The 27933-nt window shown below is 36.5% G+C and overlaps 1 protein-coding gene across 2 annotated transcripts in view; it reads right to left on the bottom strand.

Moving 5' to 3' along the window:
- Nucleotides 1-27933, bottom strand: part of LOC306885988 (cysteine-rich motor neuron 1 protein-like) — a 126951-nt gene that overhangs the window by 14318 nt on the left and 84700 nt on the right. Inside the window, exons 6-9 of one of the 2 annotated variants that reach the window (XM_079442830.1) lie at nucleotides 24680-24862; nucleotides 22254-22451; nucleotides 8623-8751; nucleotides 7442-7598 (exon numbers count right to left, since the gene is read on the bottom strand). In XM_079442830.1, coding sequence (XP_079298956.1) covers nucleotides 7442-7598; nucleotides 8623-8751; nucleotides 22254-22451; nucleotides 24680-24862 — 667 coding nt within the window. The remainder of the gene's footprint in view (nucleotides 1-7441; nucleotides 7599-8622; nucleotides 8752-22253; nucleotides 22452-24679; nucleotides 24863-27933) is intronic. The other variant, XM_079442831.1, reaches the window with a different exon arrangement.

The raw sequence follows: 27933 nt of genomic DNA, 5'->3' as shown, positions 1-27933 counted from the left end.
GTTACCTATAACCTGCCCATGTAACACGTGACGTACTACGTATCTGCTGCGCACAGGCGCAGCCACACTTTTTTTAAAAGTTTTATTTTAGGCGCGGCCGCCATACATTAGAGGACAACGAACAAACATGGCGACTGCTGTGCTATTCATCGTTAGCTTTGGATTTAAGGATAGATTATACAGTTGGTACATTAGTAAAACCATTACGCCTATGGAGAGTCCCGTAAACCACATATCCGAGTGAGTGTGTGTGTGCGTGCGTGCGTGTGTGCGCGTGTGTGCTTGAGTGCTTGCGTGTGAGAGAGTGTGTGACCAGTGTGGTCATTGAAAATGTGTTCAGATATATATTCTTCACAGAAAATGAGCCAAGGCCAAAGAGTCTGAGTTTGAAAAAATTATTAATCGTATAATTTTTCTCTAGTAAAAAATGAAAACGGGTCCTACAGATCCGAACACCATACAAGGGTTAACGTTGTCTGCAAACAGGTTTCAGGATTATTGTTGATCATGTAACATTACACTGGTTTGAGAGTTTGGGATGTGTTGACTTACAGTAGTTTATAAACTATGATTAGTTGCATTTTCATTGTCATTTAAGTGAAATTATTGAACTTCAATATACAAGCTTGATAAAAATGATCATTCTAAAGAAAATTTCAGATGGCTTTTGCATCTGAACTCTTCATATATTTCACATCGTTTGGTTTGTTGCAATAGTGTTTTGCATTTAGCTACAATGTGATGTTTGACCATATTAAGTCTTTCTTAATTTTTGGTCTCTGTACTGTGTGTTCATGCTACAAGGCAAAATACAGATAATATTAACTTAAAAGTATGGGTTTTTTACATTTGAATCTGGCTCGCAACAGATTCAAGTTCCAAATCCTGTTTCTCCTTTACCTGTGCTCTCTTCACTGTCGCATGAACAGAAAGTGGAAAAAAACAATCATAAAATCTTAAAAGTAAAGCATTCTTGGTGTTTTTGTCATGTTGCAATAGCCTGTTTACACTGATTATATACCAAAATCAAAGCTGATACTGTATGCTAATAGATAAAGGAGTCATAACATATTACATGCTTTGAATTCCTTATATATAGCTATGCAGTGTTGGATGGGTCGCTGTACGTGATGCAACACTTATTATAACCAGAGACTTAATATAATAAAGAGACTTGAGACTTGACTTGGACTCTAGCTCAGAGACTTGAGACTTGACTTGGACTCTAGCTCAGAGACTTGACTTGGACTCTAGCTCAGAGACTTGTGAGCATCTCTGCATGGTGCATTATCCTGCTGGAAGTAGCCATCAGAGGATGGGTACATGGTGGTCATAAAGGGATGGACATGGTCAGAAACAATGCTCAGGTAGGCCGTGGCATTTAAACGATGCCTAATTGGCACTAAGGGGCCTAAAGTGTGCCAAGAAAACATCCCCCACACCATTACACCACCACCAGCCTGCACAGTGGTAACAAGGCATGATGGATCCATGTTCTCATTCTGTTTACGGCAAATTCTGACTCTACCATCTGAATGTCTCAACAGAAATCAAGACTCATCAGACCAGGCAACATTTTTCCAGTCTTCAACCGTCCAATTTTGATGAGCTCGTGCAAATTGTAGCCTCTTTTTCCTATTTGTAGTGGAGATGAGTGGTACCCGGTGGGGTCTTCTGCTGTTGTAGCCCATCCGCCTCAAGGTTGTGCGTGTTGTGGCTTCACAAATGCTTTGCTGCATACCTCGGTTGTAACGAGTGGTTATTTCAGTCAAAGTTGCTCTTCTATCAGCTTGAATCAGTCTAGCATCAACAAGGCATTTTCGCCCACAGGACTGCCGCATTATGGATGTTTTTCCCTTTTCACACCATTCTTTGTAAACCGTAGAAATGGTTGTGCGTGAAAATCCCAGTAACTGAGCAGATTGTGAAATACTCAGACCGGCCCGTCTGGCACCAACAACCATGCCACGCTCAAAATTGCTTAAAATCACCTTTCTTTCCCATTCTGACATTCTGTTTGGAGTTCAGGAGATTGTCTTGACCAGGACCACACCCCTAAATGCATTGAAGCAACTGCCATGTGATTGGTTGATTAGATAATTGCATTAATGAGAAATTGAACAGGTGTTCCTAATAATCCTTTAGGTGAGTGTATATTACCATGCTAAACTCTCAGCAAGTTGTCATGACATCTTAGATAACAATAACATACTTCCAAAAATAAATGATGTATGTGCAAATAATGTAGAAATGAAGACTCAAGACATATCAGTACTCTGAAGGGACCGTTCAGACAGAACGTTTTTTGCATTCAACTGCAATCCTTTTAAAAAAAAATTTATGTCGCTAAACATGCATTAGATGGATTTTTTTGTCAAATCAAAACTCAAATCAAAATGTTAACTTTAAAAAGGCAGCCGTACAATTTTCCTATTTCACTGCTCACACCTCCCATTTTATCACATTTCTATTTATGGATTGCTGGATCCATGCCACTAGGTGTCAGTATAAGTTGGCCAGCACAACATAAACAAAAAAAATGTATAAATAAAAAAAAGAGAGTGCACCTTTAAAATAACTCTTCAAGACATATGGACTTCATAAAGAGTCAGTGCACACTCTCAGCACACTTTGTCATTGGCACATCAAAGCTTGGCATTATACACCAGGTGCCAAAGACACGGTCCAATGTCATCCGTTAACACCGGAACAGAGTGAGAAGGAGAGAGAGAAGAAAGAAAGAGAGTGTCTTTATTGACCTTACTTGGAGTCCTGTCAGCAGATGGCACATTAAAGACGACTAACCAAAACGACCAATCAAAATGCTCCCTGATGTCGAAGGCACCTTCCTTGGAGAACAAACTCATCCAAGGCACACTGGCCTGAACCCCAACTGCCCATCTCATACACGCACACATACACGTTTCTTCCCATCCTTCATCCCTCATCCGCTCTTATCGGATGAATAATAGGGCTAAGAAGCAGCCATGTGCAGTGCGTATTTGGTTTGGTGATAAGAAGCTATCAGGTATGATGTCAGCAGTGGGGAATATCAATATTCTTTGAGCAAGAGGAGGAAGTCTATGCTAAGCTGCATGCATTATTCAGGCCACGAGCTTGATCCTCGGCCATAACTTTGAGGGGGCATAAATAGAGATCTAAAATTAGAATCTGAGATGCAAGCATTTGCACTTGTGTGCTCATTCATGACGGCAGAATTGAGGTGGGAAGAGACAACGACGGGCCAGCGGCCGAACTCGGATAAATAAAGACTCTTCTTTATTCAACCACACCTGAGGGAATGAGCCTCAGATAGGAGACTATAGAGATGCAAGACCAGCCAAGCTGCTGCCTCATTCTCTGCACTTGTCTCAACAATCTTTATTATTTAAAGGAACAGTACACCTATTTCTTTGAATCCTTTTAGCATTTGTTAGGGGTGTTAGAGGGTGATAAATACCCTCAAACAAAAGCACCCTCAGTTGAAAATCTGGAAAAATATCCAGTGTATATTTGTGGTTGCGCTCTGGAGAGCATCAAAACTTACTATTTACATTGTGTTTTTGCAATGTTGAGCAATGTAGCTATCACAGACTTCCTGAACACAATGGTCATTGATCATTGATATCATTGATTTCCTGAACACAATGGTCAAACAGAAACGTGCTAGCTGGTTAGAATTCACTCACTGCTGAAAATGCTGGAGTTTTTGTTCAGTGCAGATCTGTGCACTCGTCAATCATCTCATAACAAGCGCAGATGCAATGTAAATAAAAGTTTCAGGTTACACTTTATTTTAAGGTGTCCTTGTTACAATGTAATTATACATTTAAGTACTGAGTAATTAATTAACTACATGTACTTACAGGTGCATCTAAAAAAGTTTTTACTGTGAAAAAGTTATTTGTTTTGGTTACATTTCAATTCATTTCAAAAGTTTTTGTTTTAATTTTGATGATTAGACCTTACAGCTCATGAAAGTCAAAAATCAGTATCTCAAAATATTAGAATATTTCCTAAGATCCATCAAAAAAATAAAATAATAAATAAAGGAGTTTTAAGTTCCTTAAAGTATGTTCATTTCTGCACTCAATACTTGGTCGGGGCTCCTTTAGCACAAAATCCAGCATCAGTGAGGTGTAGCATGGAAGCAATCAGCCTGTGGCACTGCTGAGTCATTGTTGTATTGTTGGATCAACTGTTTCTCAACTTTCTCTTGAAAATATCCCATAGATTCCATATGGGGTTCAGGTCAGGCATGTTGGCCAGCCAATCAAGCACAGTAATATCATGGTCAGTAAAGCACTTGGAAGTGGTTTTGGCAGTGTGGGCGGGTGCTAAAATCCTACTGGTAAAGGAAATCAGCATCTCCATAACGCTTGTCAGCAGATGGAAGCATAAAGTGCTCCAAAATCTCCTGGTAGATGTCTGCATTGACTTTGGACTTGATAAAACACAATGGACCAACACCAGTAGACATCACAGCACCCCAAATCACTACGGACATCAGAAACTTCACACTGGACTTCAAGCAGATTTGATTCTGTGCCTCTCCACTCTTCCTCCAGACTCCAGATCTTGATTTCTAAATGAAATGCAAAATGTACTTTTATCTGAAAAGAGGACTTTGGACCACTGAGCAACAGTCCAGTTCTTTTTCTCTTTAGCTCAGGTAAGATGCTTCTGACAGTGGCTTGGTAGCCCTTTTCCTGAAGACATCTGAGCGTGGTGACTCTTGATGCACTGACTCCAGCTTCAGTCCACTCCTTGTGAAGCTCTTCCAAGTGTTTAAATCAGCTTTTTTTGACAGTATTCTCAAGCTTGTGGTCATCCCTGTTGCTTGTGCACCTTTTCCTACCCAATTTCTTCCTTCCAGTCAACTTTGCATTATGCTTTGATACAGCACTCTGTGAACAGCCAGCCCTTTCAGTAATGACCCCCTGTCACTTACCCTCTTTGTGGAGGGTGCCAATGATTGTCTTCTGGACCATTGCCAAGTCAGCAGTCTTCCCCATTATTGTGGTTTCAAAGAACAAGAGATACCCGGAATGTATACTGTATGGATGGTCATTTATTGACACTCAAATGTAAATATTCAAATATTTTGAGATACTGGATTTTTGACTTTCAAGAGCTGTAAGGTCTAATCATCAAAATTAAAACAACAAAACTTTAAAGGTTTTACTTTACATGTAATGAATCTAGAAAATATAAAAGTTTCACTTTTTGAAATAGGCTACCAAAAAAACATTTTTTGAGATGCACCTGTACTATATGGTTAGGGTTAGGATTTGGCTTAGATTTACTTGCATGTAATTACGCATAATTTATTGTTATTATAATAGTAAGTACATGTAACCGTAATATAAAGTGTTACCAAGTTTCATTGTGCAGTGTAAAGAGATTAATTCAGGGATGCCAGGTTTTTGCAACAAAACCCACCCAACTGCTACTCAAAACTAGCCCTAAAAATAGCCCAATTGTGTTTTGAGGGGGGTCTAGGGGCTAAATATCATGTTATTGGGGTTGCTTCAACCGGAGGACATGAAAAACAACCCACGGCAACGGTGTAAAAGTAGCCCAAATCCATGGGAAAACCGCAGATGTGGCAACACTGGATTCATTGATTATAATAGAACTTTGTGAGATCATGGGGAGCGCCCTAAAGGGAGCACTCCTTACCTGATTTCTAGGCTATAAAACATTCAGAATTTGTATGAAACTTTTGTTTTTCGGACAGATACATGCTGCAAAATTTTGGGTATGACATCTGCATATTTATGCTGGATTCACTCTTGAAATAGTGATTGACACAGTGATACTCATAGCAATGGACGGGACAAAAAGATATGCAAGAGTACACTCATGATTTAATTCTGGAACTGTGCCTGGCAAAGCCTCCCCAGACAGCACGCGTCCTGAGCAAGATCCAGTTCAAGGACCACAAACGTGTGTAAACTTTGAGATCTGGCTATATCAACCAGTAATTTAAATTTCCAGCAATTTATGACTGGCTTGAATATAGTGCCAAATCTGATTTTTTTTAATCTTCACGTGTCTCGCATTTGCCGTCAACGAATCCAAACGGACATCGCGTCGCCATTCAAATCAGCAGCGAGTCAAAACTAGTTCACAGTTTCGTAAACATTGGCAACCACTTTAAGTTATTCTCAACTGTATTGCTGATGTGGTGTGATAAGGTAGGACATTGTTTTCATACTTATATTCGAAAAGACATAGAGAGTTAAATGTCACCCATGTTAAACATCATATGTAGTATAATCAGATGTGATGGTATCATGTTGTCGAGCATTTTGTTTTCAATGTGATAGAAAAATACTTCTTGGTGGAAATATGTGTTGGACCTTGAGTGGGTTTAACAATACTAGCTACTAACCCCCATATTGTGACGCATCTTTACAGACAAAATGACAATCATTGAAGCCACAACCTAGTATTTAGTGCACATGCTCTGACACCTCATTGACTGTTGGTGGTCATATGGGTTTTTTAAATTTGAATCTGGCTCGCAACAGATTCAAGTTCCAAATCCTGTTTCTCCTTTACCTGTGCTCTCTTCACTGTCGCATGAACAGAAAGTGGAAAAAAACAATCCCCTGTCAATTCATCAGTCACTGAAAGTAGTCGTGTGCACTTTCTTGCACTTTCCTTCTCTTTCTCATCTCCATTCGTCACAAGATGTCTCTTTAACCTGCCGACTGCACAGCTCCACAAAAGTTTGTACAAATTGGCTCTGCGATCTGCCTTCGTAATTGGAGCAGTTTTTTCGCAGATGTGGAGCAGCAGTGTTTATTCGTAGTTGCGTCGAGACATGGTGTTGTGTAGATTAGGTGTTCAGCTTCGCTATCGCAGCCCATGCTTTACGCGGCGCAATCAGAGGCGCTGATCTGAGCCAGCCCTAATTAGCTGTCAGCTCTAAACTTGCAGTCGGGCACAAACAAGCAAAGCAGAGCGCAGGGGATCATTTTGTCATTCACAATTTCTCTAGACCATGCTAGGAACAGTGTGGGATTCGCTTTAGTTTGTGACTGTGACAACTAATGACTGCTGCCTTTCCTGATAGTTTAGAAAATCATCGGGGTGACTATGACATAAAATGAAGGATAAAAATGGTTTGGAACCATATTATTACTTAAGTCAGGGGAGACTTAGAAAGTATAAAACATCCTTATTCTAATCCTTAAAAGTTACAAAACTAACACATAGTTGAACTTTTATCCAAATTGCCTTAAACTGAAACTACTGTGACTGTACCTCAGGACCAGCCTGGCTCAAGGAAATAATGTCAGAAAGAGCTTTATTGTTTTTCATAAAGACATCAGAGATTTAATCACATGCTGTTCCACTAACAATGAACATTTATTAGAAACAGCACTTCTTGTGATTTTTAACTCTGTGAATCAGATAATTGTTTTCTTACATGTAGCCGAAGGGGCAGTCCTTGGCACAGGCCACAGCTTTGCACTTCTTGTGACGTGGACGACACTGGCAAACATCACAGCCGTGAATGTCAGTCTGGAAGCCAAAAGGGCATTTCAGAGTGCAGCTGGCAATTAGACTACTGCACAACTCATCTCCTGAAGGTTAGAAGAAAACAGAAGAGACTAATTACCTTAACATACATGCTTTAAGATCAAAACAGAAACAAGAGAAATGCAACATATGCTAATACATAAAGAAATGACAATAGAATAGAAAAATATAATGCTGTATTTCCTTCATCTTCTTCAAATCATCCATTGTTTAATTTTCATATTTAATTTAATTCAATTAAATTTTAGATTGTTTGATGCTTTTAATTCAGTGGATTAAATTGAATGTTTTCTGATTTTCCTTCACTATCTTCAACTGATCCATTACTTTTCTTTTCTATTTTATTTTATTTGTAGTTTGAGAAACAACGGACATTATATTATATAAAAAAAACAACAACAACAGAAAATGTACAGGTGATTTTCTGCCAGGATATTATCCCATAATTTTACAGACATTTCCTTTATAAATGCAACGGGGTGCAAAATTCAAAATACAGGTAAAACACCTGCAATCAATAAATATGAAAAATTCCTCCATATTAATGCAGTACATTGTGACTTTTTTTTTTACTATTTTTTTACAGTGTATTACATATGTAAAATATGTTGCATTATAACATTGTAATATATTTATATTACTGTAAAAATAAATGAACATTTATTTTGTGAATTCATAGACACAATTTATGTTTGCCTGCAAAACACATAAATTTAAGCATATATTTGCATTCAGATTTACACATTTACATTGTGTCCAAAAGTTTGCCAAGTAGTGTATATCTTAAAATAGTATTATTTATAATCCATAACCAGATTTATGGTCCCACCCTAAATCATTAAAATCAGTATTATCTTTTTCCTTTGACAATTGTTAGATTTGGATTCACTCAGCCTTTCTTAGCATAAAAACAATCCCTTAATCCATCTGCCCTTCAGTGTTTATCCTCATAAACATCTCTGCTAAAGCCAGTCAGTGTCTGGAGAGAAGAGTGCTAAAGACCGCCTGACAGCGTGTGTATGGGCTGAGGAAGATGAAGCACTTCTCCAGTGACGTCTCAGCACTTACGTGTCTTGCAGCTGCACGTCCTGCAGCCGCTGGAGTCCAGCTGGAAGCCGAGTGGGCAGCTCTTGTCCCCCAGCGTGCAGTTCTCCAGAGAGCCGCAGGCAGGGGGCGCCATCGTGATGTAGGTGGGTTCTGGAAAACAAAAAAATTCCCCCAGAGGATGTGAGTCACTCTTGACTAAGTCAGATAGTTAAACAGACAGAGAAAGAATACGGGATCGTAGGGGCTCAAGCGGGACTACACTTATGAGTCATAAGAGACAAACAGTTTTACAGACTTTCTTTTACTTTCAGTTAAAACGACAGTTCACACAAAAACAAAAATCCTGCCATGACTCACTCATCCTTATGTTGATCATTTTTGAAGAATATCCAGGCCACTCTTTTCAATATAATAAAATCAGTGTTATTTTTGTATTATTTATATACTATTATAATATTTAGATTATTTTAAGGTAGCTTTTATTTTTATATTTTAAGCTTTTGTTTTTATTTTGATGAGAATTGTTTTAAGAATATCCTGGCCACTTTTTTCAATATAGTGAAACCAGTGCTATTTTAGTATCATTTATATATATTTTATAATATTTTAAAATATTTAAAATGAGCTTTTATTTTTATATTATAAGTTTTAATGTTTATTTTGATGAGAATTTTGAAGAATATCCTGGTCACTCTGTTCATTATAATATAACCGGTGTTATTTTAGCATTATTTATATACTATTATAATATATGTACTATTTTAAATGACCTTTTATTTTTATATTTTAAGTTTTCATTTTGTATTTTTGGTAAGTTTGTTACGTGGTTTACATTTTTAGCTTATTTTCTATATTTCTATTTAGCTTTAATAATTTTATTTCAGTTTTAGTAATTTTAGTTCTTCAACTTATTTTACTTAAGTTAGTTGCCAAGACTCACTAATTTTGGCAAAAAAAAAAAAATCTCATCTAATGTTTATACTTTATTCTATTTTAGCTTCACTTCATACCGAAAATCATTTTAATAATTTCAGTTTTAATCACTCAAAACAACACTGAATAAAACTGAATTTTGGGTCAACTATCCCTAAATAAATTAGAAAAAAAAAAAATACTAATTTATTGCCTCCATTCGATCGCAATGACATCTCAGTCTAATAAAAATCCCAACTGGATAAAAAAAGATTTGAATGAATCGATTACCAGATTACAGAGCCGTGTAATATATACGCTCATTGTATATCGATGACATGCAAACCATTTTTCCTTTTAGGTTTGACACCTCTGACAGGTTTCTATTTGATTCCAATCGAAAGTTGTACCACGTTCTGATAAAGATGACAAAAAGTCAGATGGACAGACGGAAAGATTTTTTTATGAAGTTGTCAAGGTCAGAAATGGATAAAAACCTTCATGACTACAAATAATAATACATTACATTTTTACAAATACAGTTCATGGAAGCGGTCCAAAAAAAAAAACGAACCATCATCACAGGAAATTGACTTTTTCACAGAGCGACCAGAATCTATAATTCGCCACTCCTGCAAAACCTGAATGCTTGTAGTACATGCTGAAATTACTGATTGAATTGATTGGTTTGTGCCTGTCAAACAGCTCATCCAATCAGCTTCCCTCTTGGTTCTTTTTTAGTCCCCCCTCCCCCACATTTAGCTCTGAACGCAGTAGGGAATCAATTTAATGATGGAGTACATAAGCAAACACGAGCATGCTTTTCAATTTCTCTCGACCAACAACAGATGATCCATCTCAAAGGGAAAATTCACACAAAAATGAAAATTCACAGTCAGATCTTGCAGTGCGTGTTCTCAAAGCGAACTATACGGAGACGGTTTTATGCTAATTAGTAACTGCAGGTGCTCGCTTCCTAGTAAAAAGAATAATCGGGAACCATTAACATTAAAACGTGGATGAGAACGACTGTATGTGCGTGCGCTACTTGTACGCAATTATTAGTGCAGCAGACCCACTGTGTTTTGCTTATGCTCATTAAGCTGCTCTTTTAAACAGCATGCTGTCTCTGGTGGGCTGACCCTAGACCGCACGGCTGCTGGGAGACACTGCGGCGGAGAGAGAAAGACTTGTCAGAATTTACAAATGAGTCAAGACACGTACCTCTTTTGATTGGCTTGCACTGCACATGGAGAAGAGAGAGACACGTGCGCTGTCAGTGACCAAAAGAGAGTGCCTTCATTGCATTAATAACTAGTTGTTCAGTTCAGTTTAGTTTACTACACGCTTCTCGGACTGAATGTAAATACAGTTGTCACAGCCTGAATTTGGTTGGAGAGCTCGAAAGCGGCTTTTATTGTGTGGAAAAAGGAAGCGTAAACAAAAATAAAGATATAAAAGAAATAAAATCATATAGAGTGAACCATCCTTGTAACATTTAAAATAGCTTTTTGGAAATTTCCTGCACCGTTACTGAATCTACAGCGCCAAGGCAAATAAAAATGAGTAGGTACATTTTTTTTTTTTACCAGAGTTGTGAGTTGACGTCTGAAAATAAATGTAAAGAGATAAAAATATTGTACTGCAAAATAAATCTTTCTACTACATATTCACTGGCTACAACCAAAACAAATATAAAGCATAGTGTAATCAGGTTTAGTGACAAATTGATTGCTTTTTTTTGTTTTGTTTTAAAATCACACAAACACAGTTTTCACAAGCTGGACTGAAACGGTCTGACAAATCCTTCATTGAATACTTACCGAATCATCAAATCATTTTCAGATGTTGAATAAATATAACGCAAACTGAAATCAGTGTCATAACTGGCTGATTGTTTGTTTGTATGATACTGTGTAGTTGAATGATACATAGTTGCAGGTTTCTTTGTATGAAAAATTATAAAATATTACCTGTTTTCAAATAATTGCAGCCTCGGTGAACATAAAATACTTCTTTAAAAAAATTATATATTTATTAATTATATATATATTTTTTTTTTACTTTCAAATATTTTTTTAACTTGAGTCCAAAAATTAAAATGGTACTGTACAAAACATAAAATATCAAGTAAGTAATAAATAAGTAGTAATAAATTAAGTAATAAGTGTGGTTTGGACCAGTTATGAGGGGTTTGAACTTGTGCTGTCAAACGATTAATCGCATCCAAAATAAAGGTTTTTGTTTACATAATATATGTATTGTGCACATTTATTATGTATATGTAAATACACAAATACAGTATATATATAGAAAATATTTACATGTATATATATTTATAGTCTTTATTATATATAAATATATTTAATATATAAACATAACATTTTTCTTAAATATATAAATGCATGTGTTTGTATTTATAAATACATAAATATACACACATTATGTAAACAAAAACTTATTTTGGATGTGATTAATCGCGATTAATCGTTTGACAGCAGTAGTTTGAACCATTTGGGGATTTTTGTTGCTGTAAAAACTCATTCTCTAGCAAACATTGGGTCATAAAATGTAGTCTATGATTCACAAAGCCTATGTTTTTTTTAATTAAATATGATCATATAAAAGGCAGCAAATTGTGAGACGTGTGCTACTTCTCTCTCCCTAACTTGTCTAAAATGTAAAGACATATGGTTATTCAATTAAAACGAGCTCTCCATGATAAAAATAAACCTGAGGCAAAAAAAAAAAAAAACCCAGAACATTGTCCCCTATTCATTAAAGAGCGCTGTTTCAGTGAACACTACTGTAACATTTGAAGCCATGTCGACATTGGTGGCTCATTTTGTTTCTTCCTATGTGGCTCAGCAACCAACAGAGCAGGCTCATATTCAAAGACTTTTAGAAATAAACAAGTGCATTGTATGTGAGAATTAAGGCACATATTTAAATATGGAATAATTTTAGTGAAAAACGCTAATGGCTGTGGGTTTCGCTTCAAAATGTGATGTGTGATCTTTGGGGGTTCAACCCAGCCCTGACAGCTTTCATTTGCTTAATTACACATGCTGCGTCTGGTACAATAACTTGCCTCTGACAGGGAGAGGGTATCACCTTGAGGAAATGAGGTCTTCTAACAAATAATAATTAGGAAATAAAAATGCACAGAGTGCAGGGCAGCTGGCAAATTAGCTAAATAAAGCTGTCCTAGGACCGGGGGATAGAGTCAGGGCTGTGTCCGACAGGTTGCAGGACTGAGGCGGGACATGGACTCACACCAGCGGTGGCATGGTTTCAGTGCCAAAAGACACCACTGGAGTGGATGCATCTGTTCACAAAGAAGGACAAACACACCAGCGCTTGTGCTGCGGGTATATTGAATATGTATAATATATTCAATATTATACAACAGTCACTTCTGGGGCCTGTACCATGATGGATGAACAAACTCAGGGTTACAGGATTAGTTTTGAGTTGACAAAACCAAACCAGTCCAATCCAGCTTTGTTGGTACCATGAAGCTGATCATCAACTTTCTGTCAACTCAGGCTTGATCCTGAGTTAATGGAGCATGTGCGCATGAATGTGTGACATCAGTAATGAGCAGCCAATCACATGCCTTGAAACTGTGATTGACTTCTAATGAGAGAGTCAGTCAGTGCAATTCACTACCAAAGATTAAAAGATTGAACAATATGAAGAATTTAAACACATTTACACAGCAAGATGAAACGGATCGATCCATGAAAAACTTATCTTAACATATAAGTGCAAGTAAAAGTTGTAAAGTTTATAATATTTATACACAATCTAAACTCATATGTAGTCATGTTTACAGCTATTGATTCTAAAACTTATTTATATTGCATATTATCTATATGTTTATATTAATTTAAAATAAAAGCTTAATTACTATTAAATTAAGCTGGCTTGTGTAATGGACTAAAGATATAATAATTATATAAATAATAAAAAATAATCATCTCTAAAAAATCTGATGATTTTATGTTTTAAAAATGTTTTATTATGTAGCGTCCTTTAATTTGGAGTAAGAGAAACTGGAGGAGTGGCTTTATTGCGTCAGAGATATGTCACGTTGCTTGAAGCCGATTGGTCAGATTTCGGTTTGAGCTCTCTAAACCAGAACATAACCTGCCCCGGAGCAGGTTAGCTGTGGAGTGTAAGTTACTATGGCGATGAACACTGCTAAAAGCCAAACCACTTTCATGGTACCTAAAACCCAGAGTTGGCGCAAACTAAACTGAAACTTACCTGGCTAGCCTGCTAAAGCGGCTTCATGGTACAGGCCCCTGGTCTGATAATTAGTAAAATAATATAAATACATACTAACTAGATTTTGTAGATTCTAAAAAAGTGATTAAATATTATTTGAACTAACAATACAAATATTGAAAATATTTTAATGATACTTATGATTTAAGAATTAAGTCAGTAAAGCCAGCTCCAATAAAAGTTTAAGCAATCACTCATAAGTAAATATGAAATATATATATATATATATATATATATATATATATATATATATATATATATAGAGTAACAAATGTGTGTGTATATATTAGTGCTATCAAACGATTAATCGCATCCAAAATAAAAGTTTGTTTACATAATAAATATACACCGTAAACACACACACACACATTATGTATATATAAATACACATGCATGTATATATACACAATGTGTTATGTTTATACATTTCAAATATTTGTATATAGGCAAATAACAATTATATTGATATAAATATATGGGTAGTTCACGTATCAATGTGTCCTATGGTGTGACGGAAAAATTGTAAAAAAAAAAAAACAAACAAAAAAAACCTCTAACATTGAAAATAAAACCTCTCTTATGCTATTTGTAGCTCTAAGAATGGAGATAAATTTTTTATCATGTTATTTGTATGTTAAGTTCTCTTTTTCTACATTTTGCTTTCTACATAAGACAGTCCATTTTTTATTTGTCAACTACCCCTATATACATGGAAATATTTTCAAAATATACACTATGTGTGTGCATTTGTATATACATAATAAATATGCACAGTATACACACATATATTATGTAAACAAAAACTTTTATTTTGGATGCGATTAATAGTTTGATTTAATTTAAATTTTTTTATTTTGAAATTTTTATGATTTAATTAGTTATTAGCTTTTAATTAGATTCACAAACCCCCGCAGTCCCTTTACTAACCCCAGTTTTGGAAACCTTGTCTTAATGTAATGTTTAATGCACTTAATGTTGTTAATAACAATGAATATATGAAATTAAATATATTTTCTTTCTCTTTGTATTTTTCTTATTAATATGGTACAAGATTTTTAAATCAATGTGATAAATAAGTTAGGTCAAAAGTAATCTAAAAGTAGCCTGATTATATTTCCACATATGTGTAATGCAATCAGTAACGGATTACAGTTGGTAATTAATATACACACTAAAAAGGATGAAAAATGCTGCAACTTTTAACCTGAATATTTTACTAACTGGACCTTCAGTACTAATGTAGCATAAAAGCGTGAGTGGTGGGAAACGGCTCCAAATGTGTCCATCACTTTCCCAAACGGCTGCATGTAACATGCCACATGTGAATGTGAGAGCAGAGTTCTCTAGACCTTGCCATCAGGTACGGCTATTTAAGACCTCTATCGAGGGGGATATCAGGTATCATTACAGCTGCCTTTTATTTCCCCATTTCCCATCATGTAATAGGGCCACATATGGCTCTGCTGAATGCATATGGCTATTTCTCTGCTTTACCCATCAAGAAAAAAACAAAAAAAAAAAGTTCATCCTTGAATGGAATAACAGTCCTATCTTTATTTTTGTTTGCAGAACTGCTGTCACAAGGCTGCCGACACTTGAGACAGGCTTTGTTATAAAAGGAACCACCAAGGTAACAAAAACAGAACTGTGTGTAACAGAGTCACGGCCACACCAAATTATTCTCCATGGCATATGAATCTTTCTGTACACAAATAGCATTGAGCATATTTAGTGACTGTAATCCTTAAATTAGTACTTAAAGTTCTGAGTTCAAATCTGACTAGAACCTCAGTTTGTAAAAACAAGCAAATACAGTTTGTAAGAAAATATGGCCACGTTACATAAACCTTACACACATTACTAGGAGACTAGTGTCACAAAAACATTTATTAACCTCATTTATAATAAACTCTTTTGATTACCATGTAAAGACAATAAACCCAGTAAGTTCTGCATCATAAAGCCTTTTTTTTTATTGGAGTTATTGCCTTGGTAACTAGACGTCCAGACATCCATTTATATAAAACAGTAGTCCCACCATTCAAAGATCAATTTTGAGTACTTTTTATAGCTCAAATATCTCACATTGTTCTGAAGAATCTTTAGAGCACTTTAACAAAAACATTAGCGGCATATTTCTGCTTTTAACATTCCACAGTGTGAGACACATTCATAGCATGTGCATTACTAAACTTTTTTGTTTAACAAATTGAGTCTACGAATATAGTCTTCATTTATTGACTTGAGGCCAATGATGGTTTTAAAAAAGCTTAACTTGTATTGAACCTGGAACATCTATTTAAAGATCCTAGATTACACTGTGGCCATGGAGAATGGATGCCCAAATACATCAACCCTTTAGTGCTACTACTGCTCCCTACTGACATTGAGCTGATGCTTTTATCCAGAGTAACAGTATACAATATTTATTACAGTGAAAGTAGCCCTGAAGCAACTCTGAGCCTTGCACAAGGGCTCAATTGTAACGCTTAATGAATGACTCCTTGCTGGATTCAAACCTGCAACCTTTTTGGAAACCATTCCAGATCTTTAAAGGAACAGCTCACTAACAACTGTAAATAAAACACAACAAAAGTTGAATAAAAGTGGTCCATATCATCTCGAAAACTATATTCCAAGTCTTCTGAAGCGATAGGTTTGTCTGAGTAATGACTTATATATAGAATTGACAATTGGCCAATGACCGATTGTTGCGTTGGCACTATTTCAGTAGTGAACAGTAACTTTACTGGATGTATTTTTACTTCTTTTTATTTTGTGGAGGAGGCTTTTTGTCCAGTTGAGCGTGTTAAATCGTCAATGGAGCCAGTCAGTGAGAGAGATCACTCTGATTGGCTGTTCAGCTTACCAAACAGTACATAAGAAAAATGAACGTGGCAAAGGCAAGCAAATTATCAGACGTTTGTGGTAAGTGAGATTGGTGTGAAAATGCTAATACAGACTACTGCCACCTAGTGGTATGGAGAGTTATTTATTTTCTCACACAGGCACAGAATCTACGACCTAGTTTGCTGTTGTCTTTGTCTGGGCCAAAATGTTGTGCTTGAATAGTGCAGAGGCAACGTAAGGTGACACGACAGTCAGCTTTTGTTGCCGCTAGTTCTTTGATGTCGGTTTGGTGTGTCACGGCATTGAAAGAGTGCCGTTTAATTATTTACATTTCAGTCTGTCATCACACAGTTATTTTATAACTTTCATGTCACTTCTGGAGCTTGACAGGTACTTTGTTTACTACATGAAAATGCTAAGAGATTTTACAAAATAACCTCTTTTGTGTACTGTGGTAGAATGTGTAAATATGCCCATGGACTGCCTTTGTGTTTTGATACAATCTGCTAAACTTATTTCCATGGAGCATAACTTCTCCAGAAAGAAAATAAGATTTCCGTATCAGTTTCAACGGCATGAAGGTGAGTAACTGATGGAATTTTCATTTCTAGTTGAAATATCCCTTTAACTGCTAAGCTACACCAATCGACTAGCAAAATAAGGAGTAATGAATTCATATGAAGCACTAAGCGGTTAGTCACCTTGCCGTCACAGCGAGAGGATTTCGAAACCGTTTGAATATTTTCACATTCATGTAGTCTATCTGTGCTTAACCTTTCACTGCAGTCCGTGATGATGAGCAGGCACACACAGTGCCTTTGATCTACCTCTGCACCGCCCGGAGAAAGAGAGAGAGAGAGAGAGAGAGAGAGAGAGAGAGAGAATTCAAATAAAGAGAGAGCACTGTATTTGAGATGTGGTTTGCGATGCAGCGGAGGTATTGTATGTATAGAACTTTGTATGGAAAGCCATAGCGCACTACCCCCTCACTTCACCTCAGTACTGAAGTGAGTGCTCTCCACGGTCAGGCAGACCCATCTAAACCTCTAATTGCTTCACAGGCCGAAAGGCATATGAAAGATTAATTGAAAAGGGGTGAATGTGAGCTTGCTGCTCTGAGCAGGTCTGCAGACAAGCTGCTGTCACTCTCGGTCCATGTACTGCTCTCTTGTCCTCTCTCTACCTCAACTAGCTCAAAAAATCTCAAGTCTTATGGGCCACTAATCAGACCTTTTACACCCTGATTTAGATGCACATCATAAATTTTTACTTTGACACACGCTCTCAAAACTCGTGCCACAGTGATAGGGTATTGTCAAGTAGTTGCTAAGTGACTAAATAATAAAAACAACAATAAATAAACAAACAAACAGCAATGAGCAAATTATTATTATTATTTTTATTATATGCGGCCACCATTTTATAAATTACATATGCTGACATATATATATATATATATATATATTAAATATATGAATTAGATTATATAACATAGGGGTAGGCAGTGCTATAAAGGTAAAAGTATTATAAAGTTATAGGCTATATATTTTTTATAAAAGTACATATTGGATTTGTGTTTTTTTAATAAACAAAGCATATATTACTATTATTATTATTATTATCATCATCATTAATACTAATAATACAAATTATTATGATTATATATTTGATATTTTACTTTAGATTTATATATAAAAATAATACCGTTTTAATTATTGGAGAATTCCTTAAATTAAATACAATTACAAATGGTACGTCATCTCATTTGATTATTATTTATTTAAAATTGATTGATGCAAACCGTACAAATCTAAATGTGCTAAAACTGTATTTTAAATACATATTTAAACTTAATGGCAAACATTTCTGTGTAGTTGGAATGTAACACTTGTCTTGTTTGAGACATATTTCATCCTGCCGCACAAAAATACATTTATTTATATTATCAAACTATATGTATCATCATATCACCAATAGAAGTAGATTGCGTTGAGAACAGTCAAGCTTAAAATCACCAAATACTCATGCAAATTCATTGGGATTTTTTGAAAGATTTATCATACACCACATGCACGTCATGCTGCTTAGAATCTGCTTCTCAACGTGCAACACAATTTGAGGCATCATTCATGCCCGTAGCACATTTGTTGACATCCCTAACCCTGAGTGTCAGCCATAGTAATAGTAATGCTAGCCTTCACTATTATCAAGCACCACTATGAGATGAAGCACTCCAGGCATTGTTTTCTCTCAATATACTGAGCCAGAGCAAGAGCAGGATGCTTCATTTGCTTGGATCTTTAATTGGAAGGAGGGTGAAGGTGCAGAGGGTAGATGAGACAGACAGGAATCCTATTACCCCCGGTGTGACTCAATTCCACTGGAACGGCATTGATCATAACCAACACGACAGTTGGTGGAGCCTCGCCCCCACAGCCGCAAAAAAGCTGTGGTTGTTTAGTATGATTTTATTACCTCATCCACACATATTGTCAGTCTGGCATTTAGGATGGCCCGATAAGACTGTTAATTGCTCTGATCAAGCTTTCCCGGCGATCCCAAGACTACAACAGGAGAAAAAAAAAAATTAAAAAACATCATGTAGCTTTTGTGACTTGAAAATCTAGACGGCAAACAGCGACGTGAGAAAATCTATATTCTCCAGCTCTTTACAAAAGGATGATGTAATCGGTCTACACACAGCCAATCCCGGGAGAAATTCATACCTGCCACTCATCTATCACTCGCTTGCTTCTTCCCATGTGTGAAATAACCTTTAGAAACCCTCTCTTCAAAAATGTAGTCCATGCCCCGGCGAACCGACCTGCATTCCTGCATACCGAGGTGCACGTCCATACCTCACGGTGCTTAATGAAAGCTTATGATGCGATACAAAACGATGCAAAGCTCTTGCGCGCAACAAACACAGAGGGGAAAACCTAGCCAGCTGCAGTGAGAGAGTGGAAGTCCCAGGGGTAACTGCTACAGATCTGAGAGTAGTATGAAAAATATACTGGCACATGGGATATGATATTCCACTGCTGGTGAGGGTAGGGAGCAAGGTCTAATGGAGGGAAATCCACAGGAATGGTTTCGGTGCAGTGTTGCATGACAGTAAAGGAGACACAACACGATAGACCTGAGATATGAGATGATGGACATATTTGCATTGTGCTGGAAGTGGGTTGCTGGGGGTTCCAGGTAAGCAACTGCCTGCATTGCTCTCAGACTAGTAGATTATTCACACATACAGTATGTGACTGGAATTGAAACTCAAAAACACACTGAGTGCTGGAGAACACTGAAAGGAAATGGAGAAAGAAAGCATTTGCTCACACACATAGACACTAGTCTTGAGAATTCCAGGTAATTTTAGTCTGATGGTGGTTTGCTTCATTAAAGCAGTTCGAAAACAAAAACAAAACAGTGATGTCCTCATCACTTTGTAGGCAAACAAATGCATATTTAGGCCCCGTCCAAAATGGCACCCCAAGCCCTAGTGGACATCTTATGATTCCACACTTTTGTGATGTGCTGCCACTTTGACTATCGGGTAGAAGTCTGCTGTGGAGCTCTCCTCATATCTGCCAAAGTGCATATTGTGAGCACCCTTCTGAAACCGTAAATGAGGAATGGGACACCCTACAGTAGGGGTGTCCAAGCATGCTCCTGGAGGGCCAACATCCTGCAGAGTTTATCTCCAACCAGCTCCAACACACTTGCCTGGATGCTTCTAGTCAGCCTGAAGACCTTGATTAGCTGGTCCGGGTGTATTTAATTAGGGATGGTGTTAAACTTTGCAGGATAGTGGCTATCCAGGAAAAAGTTTGGACATTCCTGCACTACAGTCTTGTGGACATGCGTTTATATCAGCATTTGGACTTGGACTTGGTCTTAAACGGACTCAACCTGCTCAGCCTGTTTTTGACTACAACATTGAATTAATGCTCATAATTAGTGTTAAGTGTCCATTCTCTGACCCTATTGTCTGGCTGTTTAATTGGGTGTAAATAAAAACAAAAACAAAACAAAAAAATCAAACCATATCAGAATACGATAGAGACCACTTGATTCGGGCAAGTAAACAACAATCTAGGGACCACCTACAGTAGAGTACAACTGCACAGCAAGGCATTAATAGCCAGTGTTGAGGGTAACTTGTTACAAGTAGCGTGAGTTACATCATCAGATTACTATGTTCAAATAACTAGTAAAGTAACACATTGCTATTCAATTTATAATGAAATAGCTGAGTTACTTTTTTAAATAAGTAACCCAAGTTACTTTGTTTTCTCATTTATTTACTGACAGCTCTCCTCTCCACAATTTGATTGGGAGTTGAAGTACGGAGGCACTTCCTTTAGCCTGATGCTTATTAACTTCACTTTTGGTGTGAAAGGGCCTTTACAGTTGCCAAAATCTAACTTTTGGGGGTTTTGTTATTAAAAAAACAAATAAGCAAGTCCAGCCCACGCAATAAAAAGGTATAGCAAAAGTAACGTAATTCATTAACACAATAAACAACTTTTTATGGAGTAATGCAATATTGTAATACATTACTTTTAAAAGTAACTTTTCCCAATTCTGCTCATAGCCACTCAGAACACATTAGCAACTGTCTAGCATTCCCCAAGCAACAACCTCGAAAACTTCAACATCGTAAAAGTGAGCTTTGTAAGCATTATGATAGTAGTATACATGCTCCACTCACATTTTATTTAGAAAATGTAAAATATATTTTTGTAAAATATTAAAAATTATGATAAAATATGATCATATTTATATTATTATAAGTATTATTATTAAATAAAATATGAAATATATAAAATATCTATAATATATTTTTGTAACTGAAAAAACAAAATTTTATGAATTTTATTTGACTTTTCTATGTAAAAAAGAAGATTCACTTGTGATAATGAATTTTTGAGGTCGATATCCCCAGTCTGAATTACTGTAATTACAAGATTCTATGTCTTGTAAAAAGCATTTATGTCCTTGTAGACGTTGTAATTACCACGTTGTAAACTAACATTTTCTGAGAGCTCCTATTTGACTGCTGCAACGTCACAGAAAATGGAGACGGCTTAAGCAGTAAACAGTAGAGATATTCTTGTAATCTTTCTGTTTAATAATAACAGTAATTACGTGACGTGAGCATGACTTAACATAAAAAAGGGTGTACAAGGTTACTGCCCTGCATATGGACTACTAGAGTTAGTCACTACGAACGGTCATCATATCACAATAGCTACTTAAAGATTCTTATAAAATGCCTACTTCAAAAAATAACAGCATGTATGGGTAGAATGAATCAACAAGGCATCTTGCTCAGCAATACTAAACTGTACCTTCACCATTTGAGTAGTTGATCCAGAAACTGACTATGGAAGAAGTTAGTTAATACTGGCTATAGTGCCATTAATGCAATGCATACTAAAACTGCAGAATGATTACAATTGGACACATTTCATAGCAATGCATAACTATAATTATCTGTATTCATGTGCTGCCACAGTGTGTGTTTTATGTCCGAGAATAATACGCTCAACCCAACACAATTCCAACCCGCATCCATAAAGTGCATCTGTTCTTACCCTCACACACAGGGCAGCACTCTCCGGGCACAGTGACAGGATTGAGACAGCTGTGGCCGCAGGCAGCTGCCACACAGCGGGCCTCTCCACTCACACACTGGCAGAAGGTACAGTCGTCCTCACGCCAATGGTCTCCGTGAGCCAGGATCTGCCCATTCACATAGCAGCCAGCTAAATTGAGCACTGGGTAGATGGGGTCTATATGGAAGAAGTTAAAAGAACAGAAAGACAAGATGATGATAGCTGCCACACATCAGTACTGCCATCTTGCAAATTGCTGGAAAAGTCAGTTTAACCTGTTTTAGAACATAGCAGATAGTTTCTGAACACCTTAACTTTGTACAAGCAACTGGTGGGTGGTTTGTTGCTGATTCTGGATGGTCTACAAGTTTGCACAAGCTAATAACCAGCTTGGACCAGCTAATGACCAATTTAGATCATCTAATGACTAATTTTGACCAGCTGGGACCAATTTGGACTAACTAATGTGAAATGCATATACTAGCTAATGACCAGCTTAGACCATTTAATAATCAGCTTGGACAAGTTTGGACCAGATAATGATGTCCTCTACACAGAAATTCTGGAAAGTTTCTGTTCCTGTACCGTTCTGAGATTGCACAATTTTGTTCATTCACACTGCCGGAGCTTTATTGTGTTCTATGTTTTACTGTTTTCCAGTTACCAGCTCAAGATGATTATTTCAGCAGGGTTAGTGTTATACACTAACAGAGTTACAATAAAAGAAAACAACATATATTAGGAATGAGCCAACAAATCAATCCTAAACAGCAAAGTATTATTTCTAAAAGTGCAATCACATTTATTGTTTTCAGCTTTTTTTTTGGTCAAAGTCTAGTAATGTCAGCAGGAATTTTCTCAATATGGAATTTTGCAATCAACAATATGGATTGTTGATCACGCAAATTCGCCACACTGACCAACGGAAAGCTGCTAGGTACAAAAGTCTGTGTGCCTTTTTCTTTTTTCCCCTTATGTGAACTCAGATTGATGGTTCTCAACCTCAGGGTGGTGCTGACTAGGCAGCCTCAGCAAACTTACAAGGGGGCCCAGAACGACTTAATTTAATATAAGACAAAACAAACGTAACAAATAAATGTAAACAAAATTCAACATATGTCACAGTTTAAAGGGATTGTTCACCCTAAAAGGAAAATTCTGTCATTAGTACTCATGCTCATGTCGTTCCAAACCTGTAAGACCTTTCTGTTCATCTTCGGAACACAAAACAAGATATTTTTGATGAAATCCGAGAGCATTCTGACCCTCCATAGACAGCAACAGAACTACCACATTCAAGGCCCAGAAAGGTAGTAAGGATATTGTTAAAATAGTCCAGGTGACATCAGTGGTTCAAGCTATGAGAATACTTTTTGTGAGCAAAGAAAGCAAAAATATTCAACAATTCTTAATAACTTAATTTGTGTTCCAAAGATGAATGACGGTTTTGGGTTTGGAACGACCTGAGGGTGAGTAATTATTGACAGAATTTCAGAATAAAATTGTACAACTCCATTTTCTAGCAAGTCTAAAAAATTTCATCATGTAGAAATTGTGTGTAAAAAATATTTTACAAATCTCTTATCCAGTACATCTTGAATATCATGGAGCCTTTGAATATTGTTGTGGCCCCAAAAAGGTTGAGAACCACTGTTCTAAGTGGTTGATTAAAATTATTTACCTCCTTCATAAGCCAAAACTGCCTATGAGTCAGCGTATGAAGTCATACAGGCTTACATTTACTGTGAGCCGTCTAACTTTAGTTGGCCGATTTCATTTGTTTAATTCACGGCAGTAAAACTCTCAGGAGGAAAGCTACAAGGGAGTGAGGGAGTTTCACTTTAATTAACTACATAACAGCAAAATCATTCGCAAACTAATTTCAACATGACTACAATCTGATAAATATAACATGAGTGGAAAATGTAGCAAGGTAATTCCAACAAAACCTACCCACAAGAGAAGCATAGCAATCGAAATTACATGCTCCCTGGCAGCCTATTACAAGTTGTCTACAAAATAAAACAATGAACAGTTTCCCTGAACTAATTAGCCCTGAATACTCCCTGAATTGGGAGAACGCAAGCACACAAAGAATTTATCCTGCAAATTTAACATCCAATCGACAGAATCTTCCACGTCATGTAATGCACAATGCACAATATCTTCGGAGAAGGTAAAAAACTAGTCACGCCATAATTGCTTTAGAATCTAGTTTTGGACCTGGGTGACACTATTCATTAAAATTCACAGGCAGAGCATCAACAGCAAATGCAAAACAGACCCTAAGGCGCAAGGCTAACACTAAAGACAGCTTGATATCATTTGAAGAAAGGTGCACATATGCCTGCTATACACTCTTGACAAGCAGTTTATAAAGAACAGGAATATATTCTCTTTCTAACCTTCACAGACAGGACAACACTCTCCGTCAGGGACATAGTAGCGTTCACAGTGGAGCACGCCGCACTGGGCCGTAAAGCACACGGACACCCCGCCCTGACAGCGGCAGAAGCGACAGGCATCCATCCTGAACATGTCCCCGTCATGGTACTCCACTCCGTTGAAAGTGCAGGCTGGCTTCGTCTCTGCAAAGCACAGTAATCCGGATGCAGTGCATTAGAGGTTGTCGGATATATGACTGACAGCACAACAAAACAAATAGGGTCTTGATGACAGGGCCAAGAAGAATAGTTAGTTATGGGGTACGCAGGGACCTAAACGGTGTGCATTTGTGTCCAAGAGAGCTTTTAGCAGCCGAGTTTCAAATAGCTGTGGAATTGATGCTCACCGGTCACCATGGCAACCCTTAGGTACCAAATTCCCCTTTCAGCTCATGCATTATAATGCCTACACTTGTGTACATGAGACCAGCCTGCTTTTTGCTCCAAAATGAAGCTTAATGAAGGTCTCTTTATGCGTTCAAACTCTGAGGACTTATGTTAATGCAGTTGTTTTTTGTAAATTAAAGAAAAGTAATAATAGATCACAAACAGAACAGAAATTCACACACAGAACTCAATGCACATATTGTGATATTTCGCTTGTTGAGCTTTGATGATGATTACATTGCGTCATAATAAAACTACTTTTGCCAAATGTCCCACGTGAGTTTGATTTATAAAATATTATGGTTTTATATTTAAATATAACATCATATATTAATGTTATATTTTAATATACAAAAAATATGTTTTTTTTTGTGGTGGCAACCTGAATTTTCATCAGCCGTTACTCCAGCCTTCAGTGTCACATGATCTTTCAGAAATAATTCTAATATGCTGATCTTTTATCAATGTTGGAAACAGTTGTGCTGCTTAATATGTTTTTGGAACTTCTGATTTTTTTTCAAGGTTCTCTGATGAATAAAAAGTTAAAAGCTGCAAGAAGTAGTTAAGAACGGAATTTATTCAAAATATATATTTTTTTTAAATAATACAAGTGTTTACTATCACTGTTTATCAATTTAACATCTCCTTGCTTAATCAAAATATGTAGTGTCCTTCGTAATGTCCTTCAATCAAATTAAATTAGAAAGAAAAATTAAAATTTTGCAAAGTCTTTCTTCTTATGATAAATTAGGAGATAAATAAATATTTATTTAAATCTTTAAATAAATCTTTATAAATTAGATAAATATTTGTTTTGAGGATTATTGAAAGATATGGAAAATAAAACCCTTTTTTCTTATTTTTTAATCAGTGACAGTAATTCTTTGGTTTCAACACCAAGACATGTTTGATTTAGGGAATGTGTGTCACTTCCCCTCCTTGTGCTTATGTTGAATGACACCAAACACGTCCTTGAAAACACCTCTGATCACAACATATTTGACAGACCCAAGTCATCTGATAGAACTCGGCCTATGACAAACAAGAGGCCTTGGAACATTTCATAAAATCCTATCACACGAAAGAGTGACAGATTATCAACGCAATCCATTAAAAGAGGAATTATTAGAAATCTGGAGCTAACAAAAAGCACCCAGAGCCAAGTAAGAATTGATCTCTGCACACTTAACTTTTGAAAGATCAGCCAAATGCGGTGTACAGCATTTTTAATTCCAGTGAATAATTTTGTCAATTAGTACAGGCTCAGTGAATTACCTAATAATCTGGTGTGGCAACTGTGAGGTTGTCACACTAGACAGGCTTCACAGAGGACTGTGTGAATTTGCTCAATTTTCTAATCAAAGCTTTTTTTGTTCCATCAGCCTGGGTCTGTCACTCTCCTCTGGGTGACTGCTACCGCTTCTGAGAGCAGCAACTAATTGGAAGGATCTGCTTAAAAATCAATGCGCAAAAGAAAAAAAAAAACTTTTAAAAAGTAATAAAAGAAATAACCCCTCTGCCATTAGACAGCTGTAAAGGAATTCGATGCTAAAAGGAGATGTACAGGTGGATGATGTCTATTAAAGGCCAGCTCTCTATGAGTGTAATATGTCAAGTGTCTTGTGTTAACAGGTGTCGTCTGTGTTGTATGATCTTAATGATATAGTACGCCAGAAGGATGAGCAGAAGGATTCAGATATGTTATTAATGAAATATAACATGTTTAATTGTTTATCACACACTTTCAGGAACAGAAGGCATTAGATGTTTGCTATCTGGGAAATTAGCTGAGGAATAGTAGGTTATCAAGAGGTTGAGGTTTTAGGTTCAAATCCAAGATGGCAAAGAGATTACAACAAATTACTTATTAGCAAGAGCAATACATCGATATGTCCTACACATCTTGGGAAGACAAACAATCTTAAAAGTAATAATCAAATAAGCATTTGAACATAATTTAAAATATCTCATAAAATATCTTACTCTCATGTTTGGAAGTTTAAGCAATTTTTGTGAATCATTCGGCAAAGAATAGGCAAATATATCTATATATCTATAAACAGTTCATGTAAATGCTATTGTAAATGAACCAGTTGCAAAAACTATTCACTGTTTCTCTGCACACAGTTAATTAGTTTAAAAAATGAATGACTTTTGAGTACTTGTGAATGTTAAATCACTACAAAAAATATTTATTGGTTCTTTGAAACCCTTGCAAACTGTCAATTGGGGGAAAAAGGCTCAAGAAGTCCTTGCAAATAGTAAATTGATCAGTAAATTAAATCCTTGTAAACAGCGAATCATTAGTAAAAAAACAACAAACAAACAAACAAAAAAACTCGGCAATTCTTTTCAATTCTTGCACATTTAGATATTTATCAGTTCAAGTTTAATCCAAGATCCACATTATTTTCTGCCAAGAAATAAAAGTAAAAAATGTTTGGAACAACAATTTTTGGGTGAACTAACTATCCCTTAAACTACTTTACATTATAAGTAGCTTGTAAATCTGAAATAGTTTCCACAGAACTGCTCACTACCTTATACTATCAATTCCCTGACCGATTCTCTATACTAACCTGTTCTACTCAAACTCCCTTTCCCTCAACCCATATCCTACCAATATTATTTTCCCCTTCCCAACTCAATTAACCATGCCATCCTGCCCATTCCCTACCCAATTTCCCCTATCCTACATATTCCCTACTCAATTAACTAAGGCTTACAAACAATATCATGAAAAAAATCTAAATGCTTAAGTTCACATTCATAATTTCTATGCAAGCAATAAGGGTAAACAGGATTGGCTTGATCTCTGCAATGAAGGG

The sequence above is a fragment of the Barbus barbus genome, assembly GCF_936440315.1.
Source record: "Barbus barbus genome assembly, chromosome: 20".
In the NCBI taxonomy this organism is placed as follows: domain Eukaryota; kingdom Metazoa; phylum Chordata; class Actinopteri; order Cypriniformes; family Cyprinidae; genus Barbus; species Barbus barbus.
Note: the sequence above shows the minus strand (reverse complement) of the source record. Positions and strands in the feature narration are given on the sequence as shown.